This window comes from Rissa tridactyla, chromosome 7 (assembly GCF_028500815.1).
Source record: "Rissa tridactyla isolate bRisTri1 chromosome 7, bRisTri1.patW.cur.20221130, whole genome shotgun sequence".
NCBI lineage: Eukaryota > Metazoa > Chordata > Aves > Charadriiformes > Laridae > Rissa > Rissa tridactyla.
This window is the reverse complement of record NC_071472.1, coordinates 27569797-27582605: the sequence shown is the minus strand read 5'-3', so window position 1 is coordinate 27582605 and position 12809 is coordinate 27569797. Positions and strand designations below refer to the sequence as shown.

Below are 12809 nucleotides of genomic sequence, written 5' to 3'. Positions count from 1 at the left end.
TTTCCTTGTTTCAAAAGTAGAGTTGCTGGTGAAATTTACTTTTTCAGAATGCATTCTGTGTCTGGTCAAAGAGGGAAGCAGAAACGCTTGTGCACAGGCAAGGAAAAGGATTAAAAAAATAGATCAAATACAGCACATACATGAGCTTGTGCAAACAGCAGAGAAGGAGCAGGACGGAATAAATATGCTTACAAACTCTGACTACTTTGCCCTTGCCATACAGACCAGCTTTAAACAACGCTAGTCAACCATTTTATTTCAGTTGCTTTTGGAGATGCACAAAATAAAGCTGTGGCAAGTGCTGTTCATGGTCACCAGTGCTGCCATGTCTGTACCTGTCCTCAAGTAATGAGATGCATCTTATAGTGCCTCTTTTTATGCTTCCCATACGTGATTCCCCCCCCGCCCAAAATAAAGGAAGCAAAATTGAGCTAAGACTAAGTTCTTATCAAAAATTTTTAGGGTTTCTAATGCAGTGCAGCTACCAAAGTATCAGAAAGAGTTATAAAAGGTAAGGAAAGAATGGGATTCATACAGCTAAACTGAAACCGACAGGTACTTAGACCAAATGACTTTTTGGTTAGCTACTGAAGAATGGCACATGGAAAGTAGTTCCTAGTGACCACAAGAAACATGACTCAAAGAGAAAATTCACACAACTGTGCAAATGAAGTCATATCAGTTTAGGTATTTGTATCCTTTTACTAAATAGAAGCAAGCACATTTTCTGCTACATATTATCTACAACAGCATTAGTTATTACTCTACTTAAAGTGGGCCTAGCCTGTACTCGGATTGCCCTACTCTTTCTTCAAGTCAATGATCCTTTGTAAAGTGTTCTGACAGGAGTTACAGGTGTTATACTTTAATAAAAAAAAGTACAGCATGTCACAAAACAAAGTTCTTTAATACAAAGATTTTGCTACCCTTTTACCATCACGTACTCTTTAAAAAAAAGAAAATTTAGACGGCCATTTAGACAACCATTCTTGGTGAACAAGAAGTTCAAATTACACTGAGGTTACTTAGTTCATGAATTCAGCTGTAACAGAAACTTCACCTACATTTAATAATAAATTTGACTTCCCTACAAAGTGATGGGATTTCACAGGCACAACCTGCAATCCAGATGTTAAACAATCACGATTACCATCCATGAGAAAATTCCTTCAGTTCCTGTAAAGATGAGTGAAGCCAGTGAACCAAGAGACAGCTTCCCCATGACAAGAAAGCACAGGAGATTAGTAAACAATGGCCTCCCAGATCAAAAGGGAGAATAAGACAATTAAAGCTTACCAGGCCATACAACTATATCGGGAATTCGCTTAAACATTCCTTCCCTGAGTATAAATATCTCATGGAGGCAGTGACCTGAAAAACAAACAATAAGTTAACAAGTTCAAACAAGGAAGCATCGAAGGCAGCGCAGTTACTTAAATGAAGTTCTCTTACCATGAGCTCTGAATACCCGATCTTCTGCATCCTGCGAATATGAGATTTTAGTGTCTCTAAGATCCTGAAGAAATTCTTCATTTACAGTGGATGGAGGTACATCATTAATATTTAAGGATGCCTACAATACAAGAAAAGAAGTTCATTAAGGGTAGGTTCACTCTTACAGCATTTACGTACAACAGAAATAATACAAATAGGTTACCACTAACTGATACCCAAACACAACTATTTAAGACCAGAAATACAAAAAGTTCTCTTCCTTGTCTTCACTCACGATCCCACTTCTCCTGCCTGGTACTCAGCTGACTAGATGCAGGCAGGAAGTTCTGTTTCAGTAGCACATTCTTACCCTTTTTCCTCCTGAGAAATTTGGAGAAATGCACTAGCTTATGAGTGCATACTGAACAAAATACCTTTTTAAGGACTTCCCAAGATCCAAGAAAAACAACTGCCTGAACAGAACTAGAGAGTCTCCTTTTGATAAAGGGGTAGAGACTGAAGGTCATAATTCCTTTTTGAATTCCTCCTCCAATACAGAGAAATACATAACGAAGCAAGTACCTACTCCGCCAATTCCTCTATTTACAGATTTGTTTCTACCTACCCACTTCCCCTCCTCCTATCATGTACTGGGAGTAAAATCCATCTCAGACCAAAGCCTGATCAGAAGTCCAAAGCAAGGCAAAACTAAGTTTGATTGATCTAATATAACAAGTATACTTTAAGTAGACCTCACACATCAGAAAGGCTTTATAAAAATCCATGTTCAGTCACTAACATGCAGGTGTTTCCAGAAAGCCTCTAACTGGAAATCCTGATCAACACTTACAGAAAAAAGTTTTTCTTTCAAAGAAGCTACACTGGACATTTTGGCTTACCAACAGGCCTTGAATCAAGGTTCTAGAAGTCCAGAGGGAGAACCCCTGCTTAGGGTTTTCTAACAAAGGTTTTCTTCCAGGTCCTTACAACAGATATCTCATATAGTATACTTATGGATTCTCAAAGTGCAGACCTAGCCATTTAATCCTCTTTTCTGAAGTCCGCTTTAGGTATCAGGCACATACAAACATAGTTCATGCATTGACTTTTTAAATGCACTTGGAGAACGAGGATTCTTCACAGGATTCCAAAAAATAAGATCTTCATAGACATTAAGTGTAATGCTTTTAAGTGCTTTGAAGGTTCCAAAACGGCATGCCTTTTTTTTTTTTTCCACTCCTTAAAAATAGAGCCAATAAATTAATCTATACCTTTTATGGGTAACCTCCCCAAAGGAATATGTCTTCTATTACAAATGGCCTCTAATTAAGGAGTTCTTTAATTATACGTAAAGCCTGTCTTATGACTAAAAACTAACTTTTGGACTTCAACTCTTATTTGGAAAGAAAGTGTTGGTCAAAAACCTTATTTCTAGTTATTGAAGTCCCTCAAGTTCAAGAACAAGAAAACTGAAAGTTTTTCACCACCCCATCTTTTATTTGAAATACATTCTTAAAAATTAGAAGTCACATAAACATTAGTTAAAACATAGTGCGGTGCTTTCAAGCTTCTGTCATGAAAGCCTTGCTGGCAAATTAACCGACATCACCTTCAACTCAAATAGAGGAACGTTCTTGCAATTTTGTTATAAAGCCACCAGGAAAGACTATGGGCTGCATAATGATGCCAGAAAGAGCTTGCTTACAGCCCTACCACCAAGATGTATATTCTACAAAGAGTTCCACATAGTGAAAGAAACCTAAACATTTCTTTGACGAGCCTAGCCTATGCTTCTTGACAAGTACAACGAGAAAACAGCAAAACTGAATTCATTTTTCTTTCACCTTATGATGTTTCAGCCTTCTACAAAAAAGTATACCCACACATCCAAGTTTTCTTTGCTGGAATGGAGTTTTGCCTATCTTCGCTCTACATAACCTCCAGAACAGCTGACTTTTTGTGAACATGTGTCTTAAGATAAAAGCTTCAACAATAGGACCAGTTACCAAGTTAACAGCAAGGAAAACAGAAGTTAATGGTCTCCCATCTGCCACCACGGCAGCACTCTATTCTGAATGGGTTGAGTCTCAAAGTAGTAAGAGCTGAAGAAGGGAAGATTTAACCTCAAACAGGAAGGTTGTCAGGTAGTTAAAACATTCATGGTGATGGAACTTGCCTACCAGTGTCCAACCAGCGTTCAAGGCCAGGTTGGATAGGGCTTTGAGCCTGTCCCTGCCCATGGCAGAGGGAGTGGAACTAGATGATCTTTAAGGTATCTTACAACTCTAGACATTCTATGATTCTACACGAAACTATGTAAGGTTATGCAGAAATCAAAGAGTACTTACATAGATAATTCAGAAAGCAGTATCTGCCTGAGATATGTTCATAACTGATAGTTAACAACATTTTGAGGTCCAAAAGGATAGTCAAATGTTTGTTTTAGAGTTTTCATACAGAACATATGATGTAGTGAAAACATAGTTTTAACAATGATTTGACTTCTGAAAGAGGATATGTGCTGTTCTGACTTGTTTTAAGGATAATATTAACTTCTTGAAATAAGGTGCCTGAGAAAAAGGCTTTTCCCTCCAACATACTCACTTTGTCACCTACAAACACAGAAGCTGACATTAAGCATTGCTTAGGTGAGAGGTACATCACTACTAAGAGATCATGGTTTTAGGGGCCAGTCACAATAAGCACACAGGAAGCCAGGTCTTGGGTTGCTGCTTTTAGCTCTTACCATTCTGATATTAATGCATATTCACACAGTGCTGTTTGCTAATGAAATAAAGATCTTTAAACCACTTCAAAAAAAAAAATCCCTGCTAGCTGTGCTTACATTTTCTATTTTAGAATTTGGTTTCTTCATGATTTCCATAGAAAGAAGTATTTTGTATCATTTCAAGTGGAATACCAAATGCTTGAAGATCTTTGTTCTCCACAAGAGGGACACAAACTACTCAAAGGTATGACAATTTCTTGCAGATTATTTTAAGTATCTTGATTTTTATCTCTTTTCCACAAGTATTTTAATCCTTTAGTTTTCATCTTCAAGATTGAAAAATTAATATTCATCCATATAAAGCTTACGCAAAGCCAAACAAAAATATGCCTTTATTTTTTCTTATGGGACTGAAATATTTTAAGATTTGTGCACCGAAAGGCTGGACAGGAGGCAGGCCTTTGTGAACTAGGTCTAAACTGCTCTGTGGTAGCTCTAGTCTGAAAAAGGAGAAAAACATCATCAGGCCTTGAGCATCACAGAAGCAGGTACATTTTCATTGTTGTTAATTATAACAGAGAAACGGCATGCAACAGGGAACCCTCCAGTCTTACAGAATAGAGGCAGGAGGAGATGAGATAGAAAGACAAATGGACCAAGAGATCCCCCTCCTACTGCTGTTCCTATAATCAAATTCCTTCACGCTCTGATGATAGTAGGAGGTGAAAAACCAATAGAGCATGACAAGCTGAAATATAAACTAGGAACTATGACAGAGACATGAAAATGGGGGACCTGCAGTAGTAGTTGGGAACACCTATGAGAAGCCCAGATACATACTAGAGACTCCAAAAAGTCCTGTTCTGCATCAAGGTCATCAGCCTGTTTCAGATCACAAGAACATCAGAAGCAGAGGGGCACAGCATAACAGGAAGGCATTCAACATTGCTGGCAGATATCCTGAAGAGCTGTTTTGCAAGACGTGCTGGGAATCAAGACACTATTCAAGAATCTGCCCTTATCCTCTGACTCTACTTTGTTCTATATTTCTGCTACGTGTAGAGAGGGAATGTCTCTCAGGACCTCTGATCACAGCAAATTAAAGCAGCTGCCAATTAAGACCAATCCTGGTCAAGGAAAATGCATCAAGATAAATTTTTTCAAAATATATTGTCAGATGGAAATCCTGCAAGTCATAGCAGATGAAAGAATGTCTTGATCAACAGATGACTGAATAAATTTTCGAGTTTTCATGCTCTATGAGATTACCTACTTCACAAAAAATGCAATCTTGAACTTACTCAAGAAATGTGTAAAACTGTTACCCAAAGCAGGGTTACAAGCACAGCCTGCTTTTAACACTGCTTAAGCTGCCTATAGTCAGGAACCTGCAGCTTCAAAGGAATTCTTAGAAAGGAGTCAGGTCTCCTGACTGACATGAGTTACTTTTCTTGCAAAGCAAAATATAGATGCTTTCAAAACCCAGAACACAAATATGTTGTTTTTTGGAAGAGATTCAGTTCAATCTTGAGTATTCTGCTGGCTGGTTTTCAGCACCCAGACAGGTAAATATAATTACTGTCAAATAAGAACTTGTATACCATTAAATACACTGAAAACACAGCACAATTTAACTTCACTGTACCTTCTGTCTTTGTTGTCACGAACAACATTGAAATTGCATAAACAATTCCCTCTAGGCAAACAGTTTCTACAATCTTGAAAAGCAACCTACAAGCAAGGACAAAAAACTTCCCTGCATTGGAGACTTTTGTTCCAACAGAAGTACTACCAGTTAACCTGGAACCACAAGTCATGCTACGTCATTGAACGTTTCATGTAAAACACTTTCAAAAAATTGAGGTATTAATACACTATATTTAAATCATGCGCAAAGTGACCTTCAGGACAACAGCTGAATCATCTTTAACAATATGGTCTTGATTATCACCAAGACTAATGTTCAAAGGAACTGGTTCAGCTATTTACTTACTCTAGAGGTAGTTTTGTGCTCCAGACTTGCTCCAAAGGTTTTTTCTATCCATTCCTTAAAAGTTGGTAATATCATACCACCTAATCTGTACCTGAAAAGTCAATATTACATACGGTCATTTTAAATTAAAAGAATGTATGTCAGATACACTTCTTTCGATTCTATGTATGCACAAATAGTTAAGTTTTAATTCAAATCCTTTACCTACAAGCCTGCAAAGCTTTTGCACATATAGTTTTCATGCAACTGCACATTTCATTGTATTTAACTGCTCTGTACTTCACACAATCAAATCAATTGTCAGCATCTTCAGTATTATTTTCCTTCATAATCTTTGGGAATTGCGGCATAAGACTTTTCAGATACCCCACCCCCCATCTTTACTTTTAAGAAAGGTCTCCCCCTTTCAGTAGGACAAAAAGCAGTGTCACACTTTATATGCCAGTTGCAGGTAAAGGCATGTGTGTATGGACACACTGCAACATAAACCAGTCTCAGTCACACAAACCCAGCTCAGTACACCTTACATGCTTTGAAGAAAAACAGCATTAAAAATCTTTCCCTCATCACCATAATGCATCAGAACCCATCAAACAATGTAAATTTATTTATTTTACAGACTCTTTGGCAAGAGCTTAGCCATGTGACTAATGAGGACTTAGACAAGGGACAGAGGAGCTGTTTGTGAACATGTCTACCACATGTGAAAACAAAACAAGGCTGGGGACACACTTAAACAGGTAGGAACTATTGCTATTAATTGTATAGATTAAACACCTCGTGCATGTTTATGTATGCACAAGTATTCTCTGAGAGGAGAAAAGGGACCTTTCTTTGCTATTAAGAGCTTTCAGCAGCTGAAAATCCTTGCTATAGTTTGCACCTGGGTCACTGCATTATGCCTCATGGGTCTTCCTTCTAAGATTATTCAATCACTGTTAATCCAATTATGACCTTGTCCTTCACAGCTGTTGCAACCAAGTCTACAACTAAGTCCCCTATTACACAGAAAGATCAATTTCTTTTGTTTCCTCGCATCAACTACCTCCCAGTTCTCCTATTGAAAAAAAAGACAACTCTAAGAATAGAGATAAAAGACTACAACCGTATCTCAACTCAAGTTTGCCTCTTCAGCTTGGAAGACAGCATTCAGTTGTTCTTCCTGTGACAGCTGTTATTGCATCATCACACCCATATGAAACAGTTAAATGAATTCAATGAAAAGGAAAGCACAATAAGCAGTGAAAGTTTAATGCATTTCCATCAGGTGTTTACAACAAAGGTACAGACTCAAGTCAGCTTGGTGTGTTTTCTTCTCCAAACATACTTTTTGGTATTGCCAACCTATACCTGGCTCGCAAGGGTAACCTTAAACACTTAGTCAAAGGACAAGCTAAAGCTATATGAACACGAACAACTTCTAAGTCAAGAAACAGACAGAAGTGACAGCACAGAGGGAGTTGGTGAGTTTACTGCACAGAATACAACACATGACTGCTCAGGAAGCAAGCTTTGTACATACACTGATGGTGCAAGAAGCCTCCCAGAAGACCTCCTCCCGCCACCCACACCCAAAGAAACAGGTTTAGTTACTCAGACTAGCAAGTATCATCTATCCCTGGTGAAATGGTAGAGCATATAATAAAAAGATAGTTTGAAACATGGAAAAGCATGGCCTGTTGGGAAAGGCAACACAACTTTCATAAAGGGAAATTCTGTTTCATTAACCCTCGGAGTTCTATCAGAATGTGAAAACAGAAAGTAAATAAAGGGGATACCTTGAACGTTAAATTCCATGCTCCCTTATACTTCCACAGGTGTTCACCCCAAAAACTATTTAAGAAAATACATTGCTACAGTTAAGGAAAGGTTATTCTATAGGCTGAAGGATAAGATAAGAAGCAAAGGGCAGGGTTTATCGGTCACTGTACAAGACAGACTCAGGAGTGCAGCTTGCCACACACTGGTACTGGGACCAGTTTTACATAATGTCTTCATCAGTGATCTGGATTCATCAATGGACTCTCCAAGCAGCTCAATAATATTAAGCTCTTTTGGGTAGACAGATACCATACAGATAGGAAGGAACTCAGGACCTTAAAAAAAACCTGAGCAGACAAATGAAGATGGAAGATAAGATGTAGATAATTGCAAGAGAAAAAAAAAGCATTATTTGCATATTTGGCAGAATCAGACTGGTAGTCAGTATACGAAAAATCACGGCATCTTCACTGACAACGTACAACAGCAGCCAACAGTGTTATGCATTAACTGGGCAGGTATAAGACAGACGACAGTTCATCTCTTTCTGCTGCTCTGTAGAGCCCTGGTGTATCTATACCTTGAGCGCAGCACACAGTTTTTGTCCCTGTATCTCCAAAAAGATGTAGTACAGCTAGAGAAAGTTCAGAGAACAGCAACTGTAAAGACCAAGGAGCCTTGTAAGCAGAGACTAAAGGTCCCAGGACTCCTCAGCACGGAGAGAAAGTGGAAGAGAGGATACCATTGAGCAACCTGGAACTTGCTGCCATGGGATGCTGTAGAGGCAGACAATATCAGCAGACTTGAAAGCTATTAGACAGGTTTATGAACAACAGATGTGTAAGTGGATACTAAAGGGACAAGGCATCTACATCATCTTTGCAGATGCCTATTCTTCTCTTTTCACTTCAAACACTCTCCTTTTGCTGCTGTGACAAACTATTCCATAGAAACTATGCTAGTGTGGCCCAGTTAGAGAGAGAGAGAGAGAAAGTGAAGATTGCGGAAAAAACGCCATTCTCCCCCATTCTAGAACAGTGACTGGTTCTCATCAAACAGCAGCCTCAACACTTTCTCCTGGAAAAAAAAATAAAAAAATCCAAGTCCAGCTCTTTAACTTTTTTTCCTTCAAAGTCCGCTGCATAAATTTTCTATGCAGCATAACCTACCCCAGATAAACTAGAGATATCAGATGAAAGAATGAGTGACAAAGTGACAAAAGTCAGAATCCTGGCAAGAAGATAGAGACCACCAAGATCTCCCTAAATATTATACCGTGAACTCAAGTGCCTAAAACGAGGCTTTGCATTTTAATCTGGGCCTGAAAAAAAAATAAAAAAAAATAATAAAGAAATTAAGGATTAGAGGGCTCAACATCCCCGTTAGGTTTTTGCAGCTTTGACTCAATCTACCTCATGCTAGTTTACACAAACTCAAAAGACCAGGAAGGAATTTTTCTGAAGGACAGTACTTATTTCAGACTTATTTCTCTTCCCCGTTCTTTTCCTCTACTCTTACAAAAAGTATATTTTTTTAAACCAGGGAAGAGACTACAAGACTATTTTCCACTGAAGCAGAAAAAACAAAAAGTAAGATGTCAAGTGACAGGCTTAAATCCCACTGGAAGAAAGTGAAGAGATCCCTAAGTAGACTTAATTTTAATATAATTTCCTAAAAAAAACTTCAGAAAAACAAACTTGCTGTACAAAGGGCTAGTAGATAATAAATCAGAAGCGTTACCACTACAGAACATACAACTGAAGCACGTTTTTATTTTTAAGCTCAGAGGATATAGTAGCTACATGCACAATGGTTAAAAAAAAACAAACTAAAACACAAATTGGAAGTTTAATAAAGCAACTTGTTGATGCTCAAGAGATTCTCAAAACCGGCAAAACTTCACTGACCTGCTGCATGTTATCTAAAGCTTTAGAACATGGTGCAGATTCTCAGTTTGATTCCATTCTCCAAAGGAAGTTTAATGTACAGAGTATATCAAGTTACAAAGATTCACATTAATTTGTCCTTATAACACTTTTAATAAACCCTCCAATAAGCCACATAGGCCATTTTACTACATGTTAGGCTACCGTGCCTAGAATCCAGTAAATCTGTTAGATGCAGAACAACTAATAACCTATTCCATGAGATAAAGCAAGTTTTTTGCCTTCTTTGGATTAACTCAGCAGTGCAAGTTTTTAAACTCTTTTCAAAAAAATCTCTAAATAAGATACTCCAGTTAGACAGATTTTCAACTTACCTTTTTCCTGTGAATTCTGCTTGACCCTTCTTATTGAAGATGAATTTGGAGTCATTATATCCCCATCCATTCCACTTCAGAAGTTCTTGCCTTAAAGGGTGAAAAATATATAAGTGAGATTATTAGTATATTGTACGCCCAAAATGTTTTGCAGTTCTATGGCTTTGGAAAAGTGTCTCATTAGATAGCAATTCCAGAAATCAAGTACATAGCTTCATAGAGCAAAAGGTCATTCTGCAGCCACAACCGTTACTCCTTCAGATTGCATCCTAAGACTTGAAAGACAAGATGTTTTATAAAAACAGCCAGTTTAAGTCAAGGCGCACTGGATGGTGATATTCTCAAATTGGCAAGAACAACATATGAAAGATGTTTATTTTTAAATCTATATATAAATACTAACACAAATAGGTAATAGCTAAGTATTTTCAGAATAAGACAGACATTTAGCATTATTATACTCTGTCAAGAGAATAATTTTAAGTTTTAGTTATTTGACATCACTACTGTAATCCCACTGCATTCTTAATAACAATTCACTTGACGAGCCACGCAGACACATTTGGACTGAAAATATATTTTGTAAAGTCAAGAAAATCCCCAAGAACTGCAGGAATAACATAGCAAATAAAACCTGAATGTGACCTCAAAGCATGCCACCGTAAGAAAGGGAGTATAAAGAACAAACTAACAAACCCACAACTGCCAAAATACAACCACAAAATTGAAATACCTTAAGCACAAGCATACCAAAACAGAGGATCTCTTAATTACGATAAAGCCATCAGAATTATATCAATGTAAACATATCTAAGACTCAAATATATATGAAGAGTAATTACACATTAATCTGAATTTGCTTAAAAAGTTTGCAATTTATTTACATTAGAAATGAAGTACTAACCTAAAAAGTGAATTTTAGTTAAAAAAAGGCATCTTAAAGAAATCTAAAAACAGATTATATACCTTACTCCACTATATACAGCAAATGTCGCTCTTACTCTTTGATTGTATAATGTAAAAGTAAGATGATGATCAGGGGTGACCACTTCAAAAAGACCTCATGATTCTGAGAAAGACCTCATGATTCAGAGAAAGCATTGCCTCAAGTCAGTTATAACTCCAGCACTACGTACAAGATAACTGGGTGATGACTGATTACCAAAGGCTTTCACCATAGAGATAACATTAGCATAGGCTGCTGACATACTGTCAGTGTTGCAATTAAATAGACTTGGCTTAATCAAAATTCATTTTCTTCAAACTGCCTGTACACAAGGTTTCAATTAATCAAATGGAAAAAAAAACCCACCACGGACACATATTTCATTACAATTGTTTGAATCAGACTTCTCAACAAGCCTTTGACAAATTTAGCACTTTCAGTAAACTTTACAGAGCACTTTCAGTACCCAGTAACTAATACATTTTTGTGAAATAGCCAGTCTTTGTTGTTCTTCCACAGTGAGGAACTGATTCTAAAATTCCAGTCAAAATTAAAGCGTTTGAGCAGACAGCCGTCCAGATACAGAAGCCCCTCTGTCTGGCTGTCTCCTCTCTCGATACTCCATCTTTATACATGCAAGTGCTCACTCAGAAAAAGGCAAGGATGCACTCATGTTCGATAGCACAGGAATGCCTTGTGCTATTGCACTGACATGACAGATTATGAAAAAGTGTTCTTAATGCATATTATGCAGTCTTTCCTATTTTTACATGTATTCCTATATTATCTATATGTATATTAATAAATATTGTATATATTTATATGATATTCCACAAAGAGACATACACAGGCAAGTTGTTCCCAGCTGACACAGAAGTGGTCAACTCAAGTGACTTTTTTTAAAAAAAAAACCAAAACAAAACAAAAAAAAAAAACCCAAAATGTTCCCCTCCAATTTCCATCATTGCAGTCCTCCTCAAGGCAAGATTTCTCCCTCTGCTGACTAAACATAGTATTTCTATACACTTGATCTCTGCAGTTTGTTGTATCCTGTTCAGTCGGCACAGACTTGATATTAATACACAAAATCAGAGGAAGGCTCAAGCAGCTTCCCCCCTAATTTAGAGAGGTAAGTCCTCTTGCAAAGCAGTGCCAGAATAAGTACGCCAATATGATGCATGAAACAGGCTACAGAAACTGGCTGCAAAGCTGGAGATAATCAGACAGACCAAGACAAAAGACCAGGCTCTAAAGGAACTGGTGTCATAAGATACACTGATAAAGAACACCTTTGAAACTATCGTTAGTCCTGATGTCGGTACAGATAGATACTCTCCATAAAATCCAGGGGAGGTACTATTAGTTAAGTCATGAACAAAGGCCCAGATACGAGGTCTTTCTGCTAAGCTGACTGCATTCCCAGCTCTTTGCCTTTTCTAAAGGCCTACTGTCCTAGGTTGGTGTTAAAGTACCTGGTGCTTTCATCAGGCTTTAAAATACAAAACAGAGGTTAAGAGTCTTAACTCTTAAGAGTTTATTTTCAGGTTGAACTACTCCTGAATAAAAGTAAGTACACAAAGGTTTACTCTGCCAGACAACATAGCTCCTGAGAATAATTGAATTAAAATCTAATCTAACAGTTTGCATGCTTGTAGCAGAACAGCTGGTTCTAAAGCATCTCAGCTAC

The 12809-nt window shown here is 37.6% G+C and overlaps 1 protein-coding gene across 7 annotated transcripts in view; it reads right to left on the bottom strand.

The window, feature by feature from the left end:
- Positions 1–12809, bottom strand: part of AGPS (alkylglycerone phosphate synthase) — an 89500-nt gene that overhangs the window by 36944 nt on the left and 39747 nt on the right. For all 7 annotated transcript variants that reach the window (XR_008467586.1, XM_054207759.1, XM_054207760.1 and 4 more), the window contains 4 exons: positions 10177–10266; positions 6156–6246; positions 1453–1573; positions 1297–1371 (listed from right to left, as the gene is read on the bottom strand). Coding sequence is in view for 6 of the 7 variants with exons in the window: in XM_054207759.1 (XP_054063734.1) it covers positions 1297–1371; positions 1453–1573; positions 6156–6246; positions 10177–10266 (377 nt within the window). In the remaining variant the exon portion in view is untranslated. The remainder of the gene's footprint in view (positions 1–1296; positions 1372–1452; positions 1574–6155; positions 6247–10176; positions 10267–12809) is intronic.